The 21,565-nt window shown below is 35.6% G+C and overlaps 1 protein-coding gene across 1 annotated transcript; it reads left to right on the forward strand.

Annotated features, from left to right (window-relative positions):
* The first annotated feature begins 1,379 nt into the window (after positions 1–1,379).
* oxsr1a (oxidative stress responsive kinase 1a) lies at positions 1,380–21,041 on the forward strand. The gene is given in 18 exon segments (NM_001098747.1): positions 1,380–1,597; positions 2,638–2,750; positions 6,796–6,904; positions 7,029–7,170; positions 7,253–7,308; positions 11,428–11,537; positions 11,640–11,741; positions 13,392–13,525; positions 13,623–13,671; positions 14,208–14,273; positions 14,360–14,482; positions 16,161–16,199; positions 16,273–16,374; positions 16,488–16,558; positions 17,574–17,626; positions 17,757–17,825; positions 17,967–18,031; positions 20,941–21,041. Coding segments are annotated over 18 exon segments (1,548 nt in total). The 5' UTR covers positions 1,380–1,527; the 3' UTR covers positions 21,016–21,041.
* Positions 21,042–21,565: the final 524 nt, after the last annotated feature.

Genomic DNA, 21,565 nt, shown 5'->3' on the forward strand with positions numbered 1-21,565 from the left:
GAGTCAGCTGACCCAGCCGGGACTCGAACCAGTGACCTTTTTGCGGTTTGGAAAGGTCAAGATTTTGAAACTGCCAAGATTTTCTGTTGTACCGTTCCTAAGGTATATGTAAGAGTTTTTTTTTTTTAGGACAACAATATCTACATGATCTCCAAAGATGCCATTTTAAATGGTAAAGTAATCTGTGTTTTTGAAACTATGAAGATGGATAAAGTCAACGATTTAGCCTGACATGTTTACTGCTCCAAAATATATTAGACGTTTCTCAAAATGAAATATATTGTGTTCAATGGGTGAAAAGTTTTTTTTTTTTTTTACCCAGACATTTACAAATAATATATTTAAAGCAGCAATCATAATACTGTGAAAACATGATGTTTTTAAACAAGGTTATCATACCGCCGAAACCGTGTCACCCCTAAAACAACTAAAATAATACAAACAAATAAAGAAAATACTGTAGTGTACAACTACAGGGTATGTTATAATACAACACATCACAGTTTACTGCAGTGAAAAACGTAAACTACAGTGTTACAATTGATCAGTTATCTGTATACTAAAGTGTTCTATTTAATAAAATGTTGTAAATGCTAACAATACAGCACGATACACTTTATTATGGTTCAAAAGCATTTTATTTACTATTTGTTTGTGATGTGAGAAAATGCAGCCCGTTTTTTTAAAAAAGTATTTGCTTTGTGCAGATTGCAGCACGTGTGCTGTCAAAAAAATACAAATCTTTCCTTACTGCCGTATTTGTAATTGCATGCGTTTTCTCAAATTGAAGCATGTTAAGCTCTCTCTCAGCCACCGTAGACATAGCCTACAAACAACGACAAAATGTGTAAAATAATATTTACAGATATTCAAAAATCAGTAAAATATAAGCTAGGAAAATATTTGATCTTTGTATTGTCTTAAAATTTTTTCCCAGTACTGGGTTGCAGCTGGAGGGGCGTTCTCTGTGTCAAACATATGCTAAGTTGGCGGTTCATTCCGCTGTGGTGACCCCTCATGAATAAAGGGACTAAGCTAAAGGAAAATAAATAAATGAATAAAAGCAGCTTAAAAAAACATTTTAAGGTTAATATTATTATCCCCATCAAGCAATATTTTTTTCAGTTGTCTTTACAGAGCTTTACACTTTTCAGTTGTCATTGTTATACAATGACTTGTCTAATTACACTAACTTAACTAACGTTAGTTAACTTTTTGTTTTCTCTAGTGTAGACAAAGTGGCTGAGGAGGAATCATTTTTCCTCAGTTCTGGACTGAGACTACCGGTAGGTGGCGTGACGTGGCATAATTTTGGTCGCCTCCAAGATTTTTTGACACGAGGAAGAACGTTTTCCGCCCAAGGCGGGGTCACCATCCCTGTTGGCAAAGTTTGGCTGTTGGGACTGAGAGCGGTCGGTGAGATCAGCACAAGTAAATCGAGTATAAATACAGATCGGTCGTTTTCCAGCGCTCGCCGCCGTGTAAGCGTGCAGTGGGGCGTCCGGCTGTCGTGATCTGACCGCAGTCATGTCCGAGGACCCGAGCTCTCAACCTTGGTCCATCGACAAGGATGACTATGAGCTACAGGAGGTGATCGGTGAGCTAATCCACCACACATCAGCATCTCAATCACACGAGTGACAGAAAACGGAGAGTAATGCGGAGGTGTTTATATCGGTGTGGCCCTGATGATCTGTGTTCGTTCAGATCTCCATCAGTGATTGAGTCATCGCGCCTGGAAGATGTTCAGATATGTTAGCCATGCTAACTAGCCTGACGACATGCCAGCAGAGTGTAATTCTTGCGGTCAATGGCTGATTTACTGCTCAATTTGGCGATTTTAGCCTGCTGTATATGACACGTACGGTATTGTTACTGCTGATAAAAAGACGATGTTGCTTCATGAATCGTTAATGTAACGCTAAACAGGCTGTTATTTGGATAAAAGTTTGGTGTATAATTAGAACTCTGACTGCTTAACTTGAAATGAGAGCTGTTTGCTGTGTCCTGGAATATTTGTGTTGGTCTTTCAACTCCCGTTGTCAAAGGAAGTTGTCACTGGGTTGAAAGAAAGAGAAACATAAAGGAAGTGTATGATTTGACCAGAATAACCTGCACTAAATGTATATTGAGCTATAAGTCAGTTTGTAAACCAGCCATCTTGATTACAGCTATGTTGACAACTGCATTGCATTAAATAGCTTTCATATAGGCATCATGGTTCTTACAGCTTAGTTTATGCGAACTAGTTGCCTCAGAGATGTGTTGTTTTTCATTTAGCTTATCATAAATAATAACTGTTCTGCTTGATTCTAAAAAATAAAAAAAACTAAACAAATGTAAATCAAATTATAAATGCAATACTTTTTAACAAAAAAATGACAAGACAATGTCATTGGAACTGTAACTACAACAAAAAATAAACATTCTCTTCAATCTTAATGTTAAGAAATGTAATTAACGTTATCTCTCAGTGATACAGAACACTTACAGCATGATGGACAGCATGGTCCTCTGCAACACCATATGTTTTCTTCCTATTATTTTTTTATATCCATTGTTATAGTCATACATGCACACATGTACAGTTTTTCTTTTAAAACATATATATTTTTTTATCCTTCTGCACTTTTCTAGGGAGTGGAGCCACAGCTGTGGTCCAGGCAGCGTATTGCAAACCCAGGAAGGAGAAGGTGGCCATTAAACGCATCAATCTTGAGAAATGCCAGACCAGCATGGATGAGCTCCTGGTAATGTCTACTAACTGTTTATAACATAAGATACACCACCTGAAGGTATTAAATTAGATAGAGGTAAAGTTGGTTTTATATTTGCACATTCGTTCATTTAAAGGTCTCTATATTGTTTACCATGTTACTTTGAATATTCGATCGGAATTAGCATGCAAGTATGACTTCTGAACAACATCAACACTATCTAAATCACTGTGAACAATGTTGTGCTTTGATAGTCATTTGCTGCTAATATGTTTGCCTGTTTAAAATTTGCTTATATATAATACTTTATATACTTTATACTTTATAATATATACTCCGGATATAAAACCAACTTTACCTCTATTATAATTAGAATGGAGACCTGCTTGCTTAAACTGGATATTAATGAAGATTAATTTAGTTGTCTGGCTCTTTTTACATACTTTTTTAACAAAGGATGTTTTAAATGAGAGAAGGATACTGCTGTGTACATATTCTTGCCATGATTCTTAAAATAAATCATGGTAAAAATGATTGTAATTCAATAAAACACACTCAGATATTACCTTTAAGTAAGTCTGAAAAAAACAGATGTTTTAATTTTTTGTGATTGAAAATCAGGGTTATTCCACCCGTCCAAACTCTCCTTAAGTAAAAAAGAGAAAAAAAGATTTATTTTTAATTTATTTATGTAAATGTGTCTGAAAACATGGCATCTTTTTGCTATTTTTTAAAAGTTGTAAATGACAATATTGTTATCTTAAAATTGAAGAAAATGTTGTCATACATTATATTCATTTACTAATTAAAATTCCCCTGACTCCCTAGAACGTGTACTGTACATTATGTAAATGTTCTTTTGACAAAAACAGATTGGTTGAATCCCTTCGGATTTCAGTAATTGATCACATTCTGCAGGCATTCGTGAAAACTGCAGAGGTTGAGGTGAACTTAACAAAGCAACCACAGCTATTTTAAGTTGTCTGTAAGCACTACAGACTAGCTGACAACATTTCAGTTTCAGAAATGAAGTTAAGCACTGCATGTCTGATTCTGGGTCTGTCCAGTTCACCTCAGTTAATGATCTTTTCGTCAAACGGCAGGGTCATGATGTAATTCGGGTCATGTGCAAGGCAGCCACATGTCTGTCAATCAGCAGAGGATTAAACTGGCACAGACTCAAGGAAAGACTTTTCGGGTTTGTGATTAAACTGTCCTATGAGACAACATTAGCTAACTGCAGTTCCACTTATACAGCTAAATCTGTGTTTAAATAATGTAGAATTAGTTAACGTCAGTTTATTTTGTTATATGCTTGTAGTAAAAGGGCTAGTTTACGTAGAAGTAGAAAAACTACTCCGCATTTACTCAAATTCCAAATTTTCAAGGTTTTTAATCATTTTAAGCACAAAGTAAGATACTTCAAAGAATTCTGGTAACCGGTAACCATTGACTATAATAGCAGGCCTCCTGACTGCAGTCAAATAGTTGCATTTTGTCATAATGTTTTTGTTGGTGCAACAAATTTTTTTAGAGGTTGCACTGGTTCGACCGCAAGATTTACATGCAATTGTATGTAAATTGAATGCATAGCCGGTTACATTAAATGCCTTGTCTAAATACTCTCCATTTTTATCATCTTTCCAAATGCACAAAATTTTATCAAAGCATGGTAAAAATAACACATTAACGTGTGCACTTATTTTATCATAACTATTAAATTCTTATTGGAGTGTTTACATGAGACCATGTCCATTTGCTTTGTCAAAATGTGCACATTAGTCTCTCCTGTTTACTGCTTTTTATCCGATTTTATATATTCAGGCTAAAATGAGAATCAGGATTGATAAATTTTTTTTTGCTTAAAATAAAGATCACGATTTTCTCACGATTCTGTAGATGTAAAATAAAGGTTAAAATGAGTCAGCAATTATTGTTTTTTTTCTCAAACATGGTAAAACAACAGCAATATTATGTGTATGTCTACTGGTTTTTTATAAATAATTCTATTCTACTTATAATAATTCTGATGTTGAATTATGTTTGAGATATATGCTTGCAATCTGTCATTGACAACATTATTAGACCATTTTATTCACTAGTAAAATCAACATTATATAGGCTAGAGTAGTTATACAGACACTAAACATTTATTTTATGCACAACTGTGTGTCCCCTATGAAAGAAAAAAACATCAAATGCTTGTCGCAATCATAATTCTAAAATGCATTATGATTATTCAAATGATGTGCATGCTTTCGGTTTCATTTTCAGTGCTAAGTGCTGTTCATACATCGCACGCGGCTCTCAAATGATCACTCTGTGCCACAAAATGACTATTATTTTCAACTTTATTACCTGTTACTCACAGCCTATGCAGGTTCTGTTCACTAAAGTAGACGCGCACTTCTGTCATTAAGTAGGGAACGCGCACGGCCACCTCTCTGTGGTAACAGCTCACGGTCAACAGCTCACGTCACGTGTGATTTCCCGGCCGTGAAACAGCATTATATGAAGACAAAAATGACATTTTAAGGTCAATTGTACTTTATAAATACAGTATGTGACTCTTTTAACATCCTTTGGAGGTGTACATGTCACTGAGCAAAGGATGTGAAACAATGAAAAGACTTGTGCAGCCGCCTTTGCTTCTCTTTTGAACTTGAAAATATGATTGGCAGAAACGTAGAAATGCTGGATTAAACACGTTTAGGGGGTCGAATCAAGATTGTGATCTTTTTTCGATTAATTGTGCAGCTCTAATGTATATGTGTATGTATAATTTTGGGTGGTCCAGAGTGTACTTTTAAGGCTTGGTTGTGTTTATAAGATGCTAAGCAACGTGTGCGCCCTTACAAGCATGTGCTTTTGCGCTGTGTAACAACTGTCAGTAAGAGTAGCTGTTAGCCACAGCAGTTTAAGCCTGAATCAGACAGAAAATGAAAAGTACTTAGCTAAACTTCTCGTCTGCTCTTTAAAATAGAATCTAACAAGTGTCTTTCACATATATTCGGTATAAGCATATGTAAGTAACATTAAACGTTCACATATCTTTTGCAAGTTTATTATTAAGATGTAAAACGCACGGAAAGCGCTGGTGAAGACTGTGGGTCTTTACAGGGGTTTGATGGATAAATATGGTAGCTAAATTTATTTTAACAAATAAAAATATTTACAGGTTGAGGCTCACAATCCATAGCTTCTTCTGTTATGGCTGGAGCTGCTCCTTCTTTAAGGAGTTTTTAGCCCAATTCTGCTCTAAACTGAGGGATTCTGAAAGCTGTCCTTTGTCAAATACTAGCTATATATTATTTATAATTCTCTGGAACAAAATTAAAATTAAATTGTAAGCACTTATGTCTTTGTGTCGTGTCCTTTGGAAGCCCAAATATAGAAACAGGTAAGTAGGGGTGTATGCAAGTATGTAGGGGTGTATGTGTATGGTGAATGTGCACAAGCTAAATCGTTTGTGATCTTGCTAGCCTGGATGTATATTTTTGTTGTCCCCAAACTTTGTTCGCTGTAGGCTCTGCTAAGCTAACTCTGTAAAATCCAATGTCTTCCTTTGCATTGAACTTGCATTCAGAGATGTTTGTGTTCACACAGCTACATCACGCATGAATTAAAGTTTAAAATATGATGTCGTAGTAAACAACCCTTTTAAGCAACAATATGAAATTGTTGACATGCTACTGCTGAAAACATGATCTTTTTGAGCATCAGCTGTCGACATTTTTTGCATTCTTTGCATCATTTGGTGGGTAAAATTGGCAATTTTTATATGAACTATCTCTTTCAGTATATATGTTCAGCAAATACCTGTGGTCTTTTTTCCCCTCTTTGGATTCTGTAGGATAAAACTCATCAATGGTCACATCTTGAAGTAATTTTACCCCCAGAAGGTTGCGGTAGAGCAGTCAGGGATGATCTGAATGGGATCTTTTGTTTGTCGTTATGTAATTACTTCCCATTATTGGCTTTCATAATCCAGCCTTTAGGTTTAAACGTTTCATGCGTTGTGCTTCCTAACATCATCTTTCCTCCCTTTAATTATTTTTTCTGTCTTTTTTCTTTTTAGAAAGAGATCCAGGCAATGAGCCAGTGCCATCACCCAAATATTGTGTCTTATTACACGTCCTTTGTGGTCAAGGATGAGCTTTGGCTGGTCATGAAGTTGCTCAGTGGCGGTCAGTTAGTTTGTCTTAATGCATGTGCTGAATAAATAATAACAACCATAAAACTAATAATATGTCTTTTTAAAAAGTAAACTACTGCATAATGCATTATTTTTCCGCTCATGTCTGTTTTCAGGCTCAGTGCTTGATTTTATTAAGTACATCATTTCCAAAGGAGAGCATAAATCGGGCGTGATGGACGAGCCCAGCATTGCCACCATACTAAGAGAGGTGCTCGAAGGTCTCGAATATCTGCACAAAAATGGCCAGATTCACAGGTAGCTGAATGTTTAAGTTTGTGTGTTTTATTTTCTGTTGAGTCATTGAGCATTACATGGATTTGTCCTTGTCTCTGTGTAGGGATGTGAAGGCTGGAAATATTCTTTTAGGAGAGGACGGCTCTGTTCAGATTGCAGGTAGAGTTTCACTGTCAATGCATTTTTTTTTTTTGCAGGCTGTGTTCTTGACAGTTGCGTGGCTTAATGGCAGGGTTTAGATATAGGGAATTATTAAATTTTTTATAAAGAAGTAATAAATGTTCTTATTTGAGTGTATTTTATTTTCCGGAAAAAAAAATCATTAAAATTAATTAATTTCATTGTTAGGAGGAGAAAGAAATTTATAAGTTGTGCTTGTGTATGTCAGTTTTTACACTTACATTTTTAATAATACTATTAAAATAATTCTTAAATAATTTCAGGTAAGCCCTGCTCACACTGAGATTTCAGCCACGATTTTGTCATTTGGGACAAATTTGGGAAATCTTAAAAGATTCCTGAAAACCTAGGCTAAAATCTGTGGTCTCTGATCGTGGGTTTGACATGTTCACAGACGGCTGCTTATTGCCCGTTGCGATCAGAATTTTTCTCTGATTAAATTCTGGCACTTTCCTGCAGTATTACAACAGCTACGATGAGCGTCAATTCAAGAATCAATCTGCGGGGAAATGTCGAAACGTTTTTTTTTTTCCTGGTTGTATTATTAAGACACGCTTTGTGCAAAATTGCCGCTATAGATTGTTTATGTCTGCTGCAAGGAATCATTTCGAAATGTGGGATAATGATGAAGGGTGGAGTTTTTTTTCCTTGTTTGGTGCATCTTCATTGTCGTTCAGTCTGACATTGTGACAGCTGAGACCTTACAGTGTGACTTGGGAGCCATGTTCGGCTCTTGGGAGCCATGTTCGTCTAACATGCTACAGTTGTTCGGGATTATATAAAACAATCGCACAGTGTGATCCAGCCTTTAGTTTGCTCACACTTAATTTTGTATTACACTGTAATTTAACACTGTAATTTTAGATGTAGGTGGCAATTTGTCAATTTTTTCCTTTTTTTTTAAAACCCTTTATTTAATGTTTTATGAAATGCAAATCAACAACTACAATCACTTTCATAAAAAAAAACAAATCAATTAAATAAACACAGTATTATTCTTTATTTTTTACTTGTTATTGATTCTAAAAAGGAAAGATGCAAATTACACACAGTAAAAATGCAATGGAAGTAAAAAAAAAAGGAAGAAATTAAAACATCTATTTAGCATAATAAAATCAAACGAGTAAATTATTATTTCTTCTTTTGTTTGATGCGTAACTTTCTTTTATTGCTTTTTGTTCTTAATGCCATTTACCTCATTTTACAATTCAACATTTAACAAACCCCCTTCCACACCTTTTCCCTTTAAGAGTGCTTTCACACCTGTGAATTGATTCAGTTGTTCTGAGGCCCCGTTTACACTAATGCGTTTTAGTTTGAAAACGCATAAGTTTTGCTACGGTTACGCCATCCGTCCACACTACGCCGGAGTTCTCGAGCCCCAAAAACGCTGGAGAGGCCGTTTTCATTCTGAAAAGCTGCTGCTCCGTCTCAGTGTGGATGATGGAAAACGGAGACATCTGAAAACGGAGGCGGGGCTGCTGACATTCGCCTCTCTGATTGGGGCTTTTCCTCAATATTAAGTAGCCTACAAACAGTTCAGTCCCGCATCTTCTCCGTGTAAGTTCAGACTTCGCAAGTTTGATCAAGGCTCTTCTTCTCAGTTTAATATGGAAAACAGACTATACCGAACACACGGGTAAATCTTCAAAGGGAACAGTGTACTTTATAACTTCATTCACATCACCCTGGCTACGTTGTTTCACTTTCTCAACAAATAAAAGGTAAACATGATATAAGGAACTGCCTATTTTCATTTTAATATTAACAACTAAACAGACAGCAGAAATGTTGAGGCGTCGTGCTGCATATATGAGCGTCATCTTCACTGTGTGGACATTTATAACAAAACGGAGCCTATAACAACTGTTTCCTTTCAATTTTAGTGAAAATACGAAACATCCCCTATCTTTTGTTGAATATCAGTTTTAATAATCGATAATAGCCATTATAAAAGTATAACATACAATAAGTTTAAACATTATAGGAAATAAAGGCAAGCGATCAGTCAATATACACGTGCTTACATTAATCGTTTACTTATCTTTACGCTCAGCCAAAACACGTTACCTGAGAACGAGTAATAGATTCCAATGACCAAAGTCAGGGAATATGTCGTTAGATAAAGACAACAAGATGAATGAAATATCACGTTTAATAAATATAGTGAGATTAGATCCAGCGGCAGATGCTTGATGAAGTCCGACTAGCAGAGCTCTCATCTGGGTAGATGGGCTGCAGCGCTTGCCAAAGAGTGTGTGTGTGGTCACGTGATGTGCGTTTTCAGCGTTTTGGTGTGGATGGAGAGCAGTTCAGAAACGCTAGGTAAAACGCAAGTGTGGACGCGGATCGTTTTCATTCTAAAACGCCGTTTTAAAACAAACGCACTAGTGTAAACGGGGCCTGAGACAGGGATTTAAAATTGTTACATTGTGGCTCTTTGTTCTTGGTGCGGTCCGCTTTCACACGGCAAAGTTTCTAAACGGGCCAAAAGAGCTAAAACAAGTCACGTGCGAGTAAACTCTCCTCACATTGATCAGTTTCACGGTTTATTATGCAGAGTCCCGGTGGTAGTGGTTTGTTGGTGTTTACAGGGTGCGCGCAACGAGCAAGGACGGCTGCGGTGGGGAGGGGTTAGAAGGGTGCGTGATGTATTTGTGGACCGGGAGGGAGATGCGCAATTTCCGGGGAAATTATCACTCGTTTGCAGGCATCCGGGAGTCTTTGTGCATTTGCAGGAGACTCACAAACCTCCGGGAGACTTGGGATGTCTGGAATGACCTCCCGCCCTACTCATAACTCTCTTTCATATAGCCGTATGCCAATTACATATCCATAATACACTGTGATATAACCGGGCTCGGATCGTATCGCTTTTTCACTACAACTGATCCGCTCCAGAGTTCGTTTCAATCGAGCCGAGACCACCTCATTCAAGCGATCTCAAAGCGATTGTTTTGGCGCGGTTCAGAGCGCGATTGATAGATTCACATATGCCAAACAAACCGCGCTAACTGGGCAAACGAGACAGCTTCCGAAACAAAAGTCTAGGTGTGAAAGCACCCTAATATTCTTTTTGTAAAAATACAGAAACACTAAAACATCAGCAAAGTCTTTTTATATTAAAACATATGCAAGAATAAAAATATTCCTTCGATATTGGAAAAATTGACATTTCAATATTTTTCATCAATATACATTGCATTATGAAATCTATTTTAACCACATGGATTGAATAACTCTCTTTCTGAAGAATTCACTATTTCAGAATGTTTGCGATGAATTTGTAGTGTGGTGCATCTAAATAAATTATTATATTGAGCGTTAACTAGATTTTTAGTGGGGAAAAACATAAAAATTAGTGGAAAAAAGTATTTTATATTTGTCTAGTAATTTTTAATGGCAGTCGGACAAATATTAAAAAAATTTATTTGAAATGGCACTTTGCAGTCTTTACTGTCAAAATGTGATTTAATTAGTCTTTGTTAAAGCAACAAATGCTATTGTTCTTTGTACCTGTATGCTTTAAGCCAGGGATGTCCAAAGTCAGTCCTGGAGGGCCGGTGTCCTGCATAGTTTATCTCCAACTTCCTTCAACACACCTTCCTGAAAGTTTCAAGTATACCTAGAAAGAGCTTGATTAGCTGGTTTAGGTGTGTCTGATTAGGATGGTAACTAAACTGCAGGACACTGGCCCTCCAGGACCGAGTTTGGACACCCCTGCTTTAAGCTCATTTCATGCTTTAACAGAAAAAAACTAAATAAATTCAATTCATGTTTATTTCTATAGCATTTTCACAATCTAAATTGTGTCAAAGCAGCTCAACATAGAAGATCTAGTAAATTCAAACTGTGTCAGTCCAGTTTTCAGAGTTGAAGTTCAGTTCAGTGTAGTTAAATGCAGTAAATAATTTTAAAATTCACAATATTTAATCTTTGCCTTTAATCTACAAGCTTCTAGTTGTCAATAAGCCATAAAACGTTCTTTTAGAAGGAAAACTGTTGCATATAATGTGTATTATCTGTCTTATGTTTCACACAACTTGCAAGGACCATGGCTCAGGCGATTGCTAAATTTGTTTTCTTTTCCTCCTGAAGACTTTGGTGTTAGTGCCTTTTTAGCGACTGGTGGAGACATGACTCGAAACAAAGTGAGGAAGACATTTGTAGGAACTCCATGCTGGATGGCTCCTGAGGTCATGGAGCAGGTTTGTGTTGTCCTACTCTTTCCTTATTTTATCTGTTGCAGCATATAATTTGGAAACGGAACACCTTTGTTATGAGACGCTATAATGTTTGTTTACTTGCAGGTTAGGGGTTATGATTTCAAAGCTGATTTATGGAGCTTTGGGATTACGGCGATTGAGCTGGCAACCGGAGCTGCTCCATATCACAAATATCCTCCGATGAAGGTGAGCGTTTGTGTTCAATTAACAGAGAGTCAGTCAGTTGAGTCAATTGACTAAACATGAAACTGCTTTTTTTCACTTTTCAGTTCTTTTGTCGGTAGGTTTTTAATAAATACCTAAAACAAAGATGGAGATCAGTTAAAATCATGTTTTTTATAGCACTTGTGTTGGTAAAACAGGGTATCTGCAGAGTCTTAAAATGTCTTAAATTTGAAAAGCAAAATTTTAGGCCTTAAATCACTTAAATATTGTGGTCTTAAATTGTTTTAAAAGCTTTTTAATTTTCTTATGTCCATGTAAAGCTACCCAAACGGATCAACATTCATCCAATTACTAATGTTTCATCCCAATTAAAGTTTTACCAGTTTATTTATGCATTGTTTTAGTTTATTTATCACCAATTAGGCATGGCCGATATACGTTTCTGATGGTATGATAACCTTTGATAAAAAAATATTGTGGTGTTGTAATTACTGCTCTAAAATATGTTGTTTTTAAATGTCTAAAAAAAGAACAGCATTTTCCCCAATTGAACACAATATATTTTATTTTAGGAAACATTTAAAATATTTTGGAACAGTAGCTTTTTGATGTCTATGGCCCTTTTCAGCTGGAGATACTGTTGCCCTAAAAAAACTAAATAAAATAGTTGTAAAACAAAAACATGTAAAATATTTTAAAAAGCTTACATATATCATAGAAACGGTTGTGGCGGTTTTAAAACCCTGACTTTTCCAAACCATGGTAAACCTTTACCAAAATGGTTTAATTTTTTAAATGTTTTAAATAGGCCATTAGAAAAAATCCTTTGCATTAGGCTCGTTTATGGCTGTAATTTAATTCATAATGGTGTTAAAGAGGTCTAAAAAGACTTGATGAAACCTGTAGCAATCCTGTAAAAGGTATTAATTCATATTAATTAAAATGTGTAAGATATAAATTGGCTCAATTGAAGCTAAATATGCCAGTTATGTCTCTGACTATCATAATTTTTAGGCATTAAACAATGCAATTGCCTGTTTTATTCAGCATAAGCCTTATGCGTTTATTTTATTTAAAAACAATTAAATAGCCCAATTACTTTAAAATGGTGTAAAAACTATATTTTCCAATATTTTACATTTTTGGTATTAAATCTTTCTTATTTGTTTAGCGAAAATTGTCCTGTTATGTCCACATCGAATACTAGAAAACTTGAATAATTAAATAAAATCAAATGTATTTTATAAATACAAAAATGTGATGTGTTTCATAGATGAAAATAAATGGATAAGAAGAAAAATGTATAATATAGTTTATTTTTATATTAAGTTAAATAATTCTGTAAAATTATCATAGCTGAATAAACCCATAATTCTTTAATGTTTTGAATATATTTTAAGTTAAAAAAAATGTATATAAATATGAAAGACAATTGTGGTAACATTTGAAGTTATGTGCTTGTGGTGTGGTTTTTCTATTAGCTTTTAATCATTGCTTATTTTTAGGCTTTAAAAAATAGAAACTCTGTTCTAAATCTGAGAACCAGGGTATTTCTGACTTCTAAGTTAACTTTTAAACTTTGTCAACAATAACTGGTGATAGTTTTTCCACAGTTCTGGTTTTATTTAATTTACTTCATTGTCTTCATTTTCTGGTCTTTTTTGGATGTAGGTTCTCATGTTAACCCTGCAGAATGACCCTCCGTGTTTAGAGACTGGAGTTACAGACAAAGAGATGGTTAAAAAGTATGGTAAATCTTTCCGGAAGATGATCTCTTTGTGCCTCCAGAAGGATCCAGAAAAACGGTAGTGCATTTATTTCCTGAAGTTCTGTTAAGAGTCAAATCTTCACTTCAAAATATAAAAACAATATTGTCTTATTGATACTACTAATTTTTAACAGGCCTACAGCTGCTGAACTCTTGAAACACAAGTTCTTCACAAAAGCCAAGGTGAGAGGCTGTATCCTCAAGTTGTAAAATGACAGATATTCCCATATTTAAGATTATATTGCTGCAAACTGATTGCTGCTTCTAGCGAGACTATTTTTATTTAGTTTGGCAGCATTTGTTGTCGCCTAAATGCTGCCAGATCACTGGTCCAGTATGCTTGGTTTACTGTTACAAATACTGCAGATTAGTGTTTCCAAAGGCCATTTCCTGCTCATGGGATACAGGCCATTTTGTAACAAATGCTGTGCTGCCTCAGCAGACTGTCTTTCCTATGGGCTTAGTGGCTGTAAACAGAGTCTTGTAGGGGACTGCATTGATGCATTACGGCCCACAGAGGATGCTGTCTCTCCTAATTCTCATATTTCGTTTTTTAGAATGACATGACCTTAGGTTTGTGTTTTTTTTTCCCAAAGTATAGAATATGCAAAGTAGTCTGTATTGATTAGGCACATTCTCTGTTTATAAATATGCAATTATTTGGTTGTGCACTGGCTAGCCATGAATTGAAAATTGAAATTGTCATAAATACTTTACAGAACACTGATTACTTGAAAGAAAAACTGCTGGAGAGGGCACCTACAATAGGAGAGAGATCAAGGAAGGTGTGTGACAGATTTACTTGATATTATGTCTGACTGAGGAATTGCATTAGCTGTGCTTCATGCTGTTTTATTTTTCTGTTTAAAAGGTGCGGAGGGTCCCGGGCTCCAGCGGTCGGCTCCACAAGACTGAGGACGGAGAGTGGGAATGGAGTGATGATGAGCTGGATGTGGAGAGTGAGGAAGGAAAGGCAGCAGTGGCTGCTTTACGGGTAGAAACTTGACTTCCACACTACTTATGTTTTCATCCACCCCATTTATCTGCGCATTTTGGAATATCACATTTAAAAGATGCAAGATGTGCATGAGTTTTGAAAATGTGCATTATTAACATAAAAAGCACAACTGATAAAGGTAAACTTTTTATACAATAAGAAAGATTTTGCATAAATTATGATGGAGCAGCCATGGCCTAATGGTAAGAGAGTTTGACTTGGGATCCAAAGTTCCAGGTTCGAGTTCCAGCACCAGCAGGGATTGTGGGTGGGAAGATTGAATAAATGTCCACTTCAGTAGCATTGCTTAAGCTGGATTTATACTTTCGCCTAGTGCTGCATCGCGCACCTCTGCTGACCTAGCAAAATGGACGAGGCTTTTATACTTGCCGTGTTTGCCATTGTGATATTTTTTAAAAGTACACTGGGCGGTCAAAAGATACTGACTGTAAAATCAGACGAATAAACTAAGTAGGAAGTTTCCGGAACTACGTCAAATCATTAATATCATTCAGTATTTTTAAACTAATTATTTATATTGTTTTTATAATTTATTTTAATGATTATAAGCATTTTTATAAACATTCAAGATTTTTTATAATCAAATTTTGATGCATCACTTTCTTTTGTTCTTATCTCGGACAGTTCTACCTATTACAATTCATAAACATACTGTACCTGGGTTTCCACTTTTGTCATAGCCTCTTTTGCTTTTAACAAACGTATCCCTCAGGTTTTTCCAAACCTTTTTAACAAAAACTTTCCTCCTTTCCCATGGCTGTTGCAATTTCTAGCCAAGAATTATTGGTCATCTGGTTATCTCTATGATCATGGATCATAAAGATGTCTGTACAGGCGTACTGTTTCAGACAAAATATCTTCAAAGTGTCATATTAAACTCAAATCAGTTGCGGCGCTCCGTTGGCCGAAATCATGTCACGCGCACCCAAAGCGAACCTCCCCAAACTTTGCGATGATGTCACATTCGCCGCACACACTCAAGCAAACTAGCAAATGCATTGAGTATTAACCAGGCTTTAGGTGATTTCTTCCAACTGCTCCTTGGGCAACCCACTGCTTCAAGTGTGTGTTCATGGGTGTAAGTCGCTTTGGATAAAAGTGTATAAAGATGGAAAATTTACTGAATATATGCTAGCCTTAAATCAAAGTCATGTGATTTTTGGATTGAGATCATGTGATAACAAAAATGATGTTCATGGATAAACTAGTGGGCCAACAACATTTTGAAACACCTGAAATGTTTTGGTCATCCCAAAATGCCTCGGCCAGTCTCATCAAACTGCTTCTGTATTATTACCCCCAGATTTTTCTTAGACTGTTGTGCTCCTGAAAAGCTTCCCATGCCTCTAAAGGACACTCATTCGTCTTCTTCTGAGTTGCTAGTTATTTATTACATGAGAAAAGTTATAAACCTATCCATCAATTCTCCCTTTTCTTTTTAATGTTTGCTACCAGTTTATCAGGACGGGATGATTTTGTTGTTGACTTATAGCATGGAAATGGAGCTTTATTCGCTAATGTTTTATGCAATTTTCCACTTTTGCGTAAACTCTTAATTGGCGTCTTTGGATGAAAACATGGTTATTGTTACCTAAATTCTGTTTTATGGATTTGGATGAATAATTTTTTAATTGTTTGAATGATCTATTCCTAGTCACCAAGAGTAAAGGAGGAGGCGGTGCCGAATGCGGAGGTAAGAGTTCACTTCTTCTTCATACTTCCCACAAAAATATGTGGTAGAAAATCTAACTTCTGCTTCTTTGCAGGTTTTTCCAGCTGAATCGTCTGGTTTCCTGCAGCCAGCAGCTGTAGGTCAGCCTGAAGTGCCACACGCTGCAGATGACACGGCCACGATATCAGCCTCTCAGGTCAGAATCTACATTTCAGTCATTTGAGGGGCAACACTGTCAGCAGAGAATGACCGAACAAGTACAACTAGTTCATAAATGGACTTTTTAGATCTTTAAATTTGTTTCTACAGGCTGTTGCTGGACCAACTACGACGGGGCAGGACTCAGCTAAAATCCCTATTAGCCTGGTCCTTAGATTGAGGTATTGGCATTTTAGAACTTTTCGAATGGGCACAGAAGTGTAAAGCAATCGGAGTGATTAGGTTTCAACTGCATTAATTATGAGCCTCAAATCTAACCGTATTTAAAGTGATATTGAAATGTGCTTTACAGATACTTGTTCCTCTCTTATTTGTGCACGTTTTGCTTGCTTGATGGCTTGCTTTTTAAACTCTTCACGCCGTTGATGATATTTTTGGTCATTAATGCTTACTTGTATTGCTGTTATAAAGGATTAGCCTGTTTCACATTTTTAGTAATGCTATTCAATCTCTAGGCCAAAAAACAAGCGATGGAAGCACGTGTTGACCCAGAATCTAGATGTAATCATGCAAAAATTTGAGATTTTTCCGAGATTTCTTTTTATTTTAGCTGATTTATTTTGACAGTTTGTCAGATGACATTTATAAATATTTTTTTCAACAATTGATCCATTCAAGAGATTAGAAAAGCTAATTTAGCCAAGAAACAGCCTTTGTGTAGTATAAAATCATTCATTCAAATGGAGCTTTTAAAAATAAATGTAATTAACTAGCTGTCAATTCAGAATTGTGAATAATTAATCACAATTAATTCTCTATTTTAGATATTTATGAAAAAATGGAGAAATGTTATTTTCTTATAATAGTTGCATTGATTAAAATAAAATACAGCACATTTCAGATGCAAAAAAACCTTGATATTTCAGTATTTAGTGGTTAAGATACTCATTATGGCAACACATATTTCAGTTTATCGCTGTAAAAAAAGGCAGGTTATTTGTGATGTGTATGTTTTTTTTTTCCTTATTAATTTAAATACTGTATAAAATACAAATTATAAGATGTATTAAAGTCTCGTCTTCCACCTTTTTTGTCCTCGGCTGATCACATACCTGCTATGGCTCCTTACTGATATATTGAAGTAATAAAATGACTAAAATGGAAATAAATAAAAAAATAGGAAATAAAAAAATTCAAAGATCACTGCTGATATCTCGAATTTTTGTTTTTTAATAGGAATACAAAGAAAGAGCTGAACGATATCAGATTTGAGTTCATGCCAGGGAGAGGTTTGTGCATTTTACGTACTGTCTGACTGTCTGTGCTTCTTCCTAAAGACTTCATTTCAGACAGATTGAACAATTTTGAAACTTTGTTTTTGATATAAATTGTTCTTTTGGTTACTCTCTCTCCATCTAGACACAGCAGATGGAGTGTCTCAGGAGCTTGTGTCTGCTGGACTGGTGGATGGGAGAGATCTAGTCATTGGTAAGTTTGGGCTAATTAAATTTACCAGTTAAGATACCAATGCATATATACTTTTAAATATAAAGTAGTTTGAGTTTAAAATGAAATTGCTGCTTCATACTAAAATACAAAAGTGTTATTAACTCTAAACCATTTCTTTAGTTGCAGCCAACTTACAGAAAATTGTTGATGATCCACAAACTCACAAAAATGTCACTTTCAAGCTGGTAAGTTTGTTGGTTAAAGTTGGTGACCTGGGATTGTTTTTTACAAAACATCTTCTCCTACCTCTGAAAGTTCACCTTTAATAGCTTTAAATGTTTTTATCTGATAGTTTTCTCTTAAAGTCAATTCACAAAGCTGCTGAGACTAACTTTTCTAATCAATAGAAGATTTAAGGCAAAAGTAAGGGTAGGTTTGTCCTTTGTGGAACAGTTTTGCAGAACATAAGAACACACAGACCTCATTAACATTTAATCCATCAACAAATGAGAACAGTACAAACAATGACCAAACATACAAAATTAAGAGAAACTGTGTTCCTTGCTTTCAATGTTTTACACATCAAAAAAAAAAATTTCTTCCAGTGGTATGAATTGTTTTTTTCCAGTGTATGTTTTTTTTCTATTGATTGAGCAAATGTTTTTTTTTTTTTTTTAATGCTTTAAAAAATATTTTAAAATGGTTTTAAAAAGAAATCTTGGCATTTAAAAACATATTTTACAAAAAATTTTTTTGACAATTTGATTTCTTTTATATATATATATATATATATATATATATATATATATATATATATATATATATATATATATATATATATAAATAGAATTAATTAGCAAGTCTGACCATATAGGAATCATTGAAAGCTATTTAGGAGAACTTTCAGAGGTAGGAGATGTTTTGTGTGAAATTATTTTGTTCGGCCCGTCAAACTCTTCCAGAACGTCGATAGGTAATCTAGAAAAAATTTTCTATGAAGTCCTGGGTAAAAAATCTGGGTGTTCTAGATGGTAGCTTGAGCTTTGACAAACAGATAAATGCAGTGGTCAAATCCTGCTTCTTTCAGCTTCGACTTTTAAAAAGTCAAATCTATTTTATCCAGAAAAAAAATAAATAAACCATGCTTTTATTACCACTAGATTGAACTATTTTAACCCATTATACGGTCACACTTTACAATAAGGTTCATTAGTTAATGTTAATTAATGCGTTTACTAAGATGAACAAACAATGAACATTACATTTACTACTGTATTTGTTCATGTTAGTTAGCGTTAGTTAATGAAAATACAGTTGTTCATTGTTAGTTCATGTTAACTCATGGTGCATTAACTAATGTTAACAAGCATGAACTTGGATGTTAATTATGCATTAGTAAATGTTCAATTATGATTAATAAATGCTGTACATGTGTTGTTCATGATTACTTCATGTTAGTAAATGCATTAACTAATGAACCTTATTGTAAAGTGTTACCCATTATACTTTGGGATTAGTCAGAAAAACTTATCCCGGTTACTATTAGTTCAAAATGCTGCTGCAAGGCTTTTAACAGGTACCAAAAAACATGACCACATTACCTCAATTTTACGCTCACTGCACTGGCTGCCTCGTTACTTTTAAAATGCTTCTCTTGGTTTATAAATCTCTAAATGGCCTGGCACATTCTTATCTGTCAGAAATGTTAATTGAGCATCAGCCTGGTCGGTCTCGTCGGTCGTCTAACCAGAGACTGTTATGCATCCCTAAGTCAAGGCTGAAATGCAGAGGTGACCGTGCCTTTGCAGTAGCTGGTCCTGGGTTGTGGAATGCTCTGCCTCTCTGTATTAGATCTGTTTCATCCCTGTCTGTTTTTAAAACTTAACTCTTTGATTTGGCATCTTATCAGTGAAAATTGTTGGTTTTAGCTGTGCGTGTATAGACTATCCTGTCACAAAATGCAGTGAAAATTCTACACGATGGTGGTAGTTTTATTATAGTGTTTACATGTTTACACTTGGAGAGAAGTGGTGGATCTTTACAGTGGATCTTTCAGTCTATAATATTGAAGTGATATTAACGTACTGTAAACTTAGTAACTAAATCATTTTGACTAAGGTATTGTCTTTAGAAACTAAAAGAGTACTGCTGACGATACAAACTAACTTTGCCTCTGAATAAACAAACAAAGACCACTGATCGCTTACTCACCAAATCCGTAGAGACATGACAATCAACACGAAAGGGAAACACATCTTTTTTAAAAGAAGCCAAGCGGCAAATCTGGATTTCATCATTACCAGATGCGAAAAGTTCTTGGGTAAAAAATGTTTTGTGTAAACGTATTTGTCGTGTGTCGCGTGCACTGTAGTACACACAAGAGTCTAGCTGTGCTCTCATAGCGGCAAATGAAAACAAAACCTTCATTAAAGCACATTTATAAAAGCAACACTGACGACCTGTGTCTCCAAATTCTTGTTTTTCCACTTGTTTTGGCAACACAACGTGGCGTCTCTCTGCCGTCTGAACACTGTAACGGGTAAAAACAGTCTTCGAAGCTATCACGCATATTACTGAAGTTGCATCTCATACACAATAGAGCACGCTGATTGGTTTGAACCAAGTCTTTCTCATGAATTAATGCTGCACACTCGTCATGATGCACTCGCAGGTACAGACACTCTTCAAGCTGGAATACACGCAAGGATCTAATCAACACCATGCAGCTTCAAAAATTAGCTTGAAATGAGGCTAAAACAACCAATTTTCACTTTTTTGTGCAATTTATATGTGTCCTAATAGTGTTTTTAGCAGCGTGTGACACGTATATGATTGTCAACCACTCAAAAAATGTGTTTTGGTGTTTCATGACCCATTAAATGTTTTCTTTCCAAACAACAGAAACAGCCATTTTAGGATAGTTTGTGGTTTGGTCTTGGTATATAATGTTTCACTGATTTAGAAGCTAGTTTTAGCACTTTGTAAGTAATTTTACAGCATAATTTAGCACTCTCACAACCATTTTTAAAAAGATTTTCTCCTAAATCTGCAAGTTTGGAGCTACTTGCTTTAAGATGTTTTGTGAATACAATCCCATTTTTTTCATAACCGAGGTGTTTCATATTGGCGTCATATTTATCTTTCTTCCCTTCAGGCATCAGGAGTGGACAGCTCTGAAATTCCAGACGATGTTAAACTCATGGGATTTGCTCAGCTGAGTATAAGTTAAAACCTAGTATTACCAGCAAACGTAAAGAAAAGAAAAAAACCCAGACTTGTTTGCACACCAGTGCATTGTAAATGCTTTCATTGGCCTAAAGAAACCACTACTGCCAAAGAGACAGAAGGAACCTGACACCACATAGGATTAACAAATGTTGAATAGGACTGCATTCGAGTTCTTCATAGGAGCGCACCTCAGATGTTTACAGTATTCATGTATGTTTCGTTTTCTGTTGCTTTAAACATTTGCACAATCTGAACCAACTCTTAATACTGGTAGATGTCAAAAGAATGCCTTACTTTCGATAGAACTACTACTGAATTTACAACTGTAGGTAGATGGTAGCTGTGAAAATGAATGAGTGACCGACTGTGTGTGTTTTCAGCTGTGTTACCTCAGTGGAGGCTGGAGGGCAGGATTGCCATTCAATAGCGTTTAAGGGTGCATGTCGTCGGCAGCCTATAAAGTCAGCTGTTCACTGCACTGTTCTGCAATGTGCGCTGTCATCAACACCGTATGGTTTTCCACATTAAACACAGGAGCCATGTCACACGCA

Source organism: Danio rerio, chromosome 2 (genome assembly GCF_049306965.1).
Source record: "Danio rerio strain Tuebingen ecotype United States chromosome 2, GRCz12tu, whole genome shotgun sequence".
NCBI lineage: Eukaryota > Metazoa > Chordata > Actinopteri > Cypriniformes > Danionidae > Danio > Danio rerio.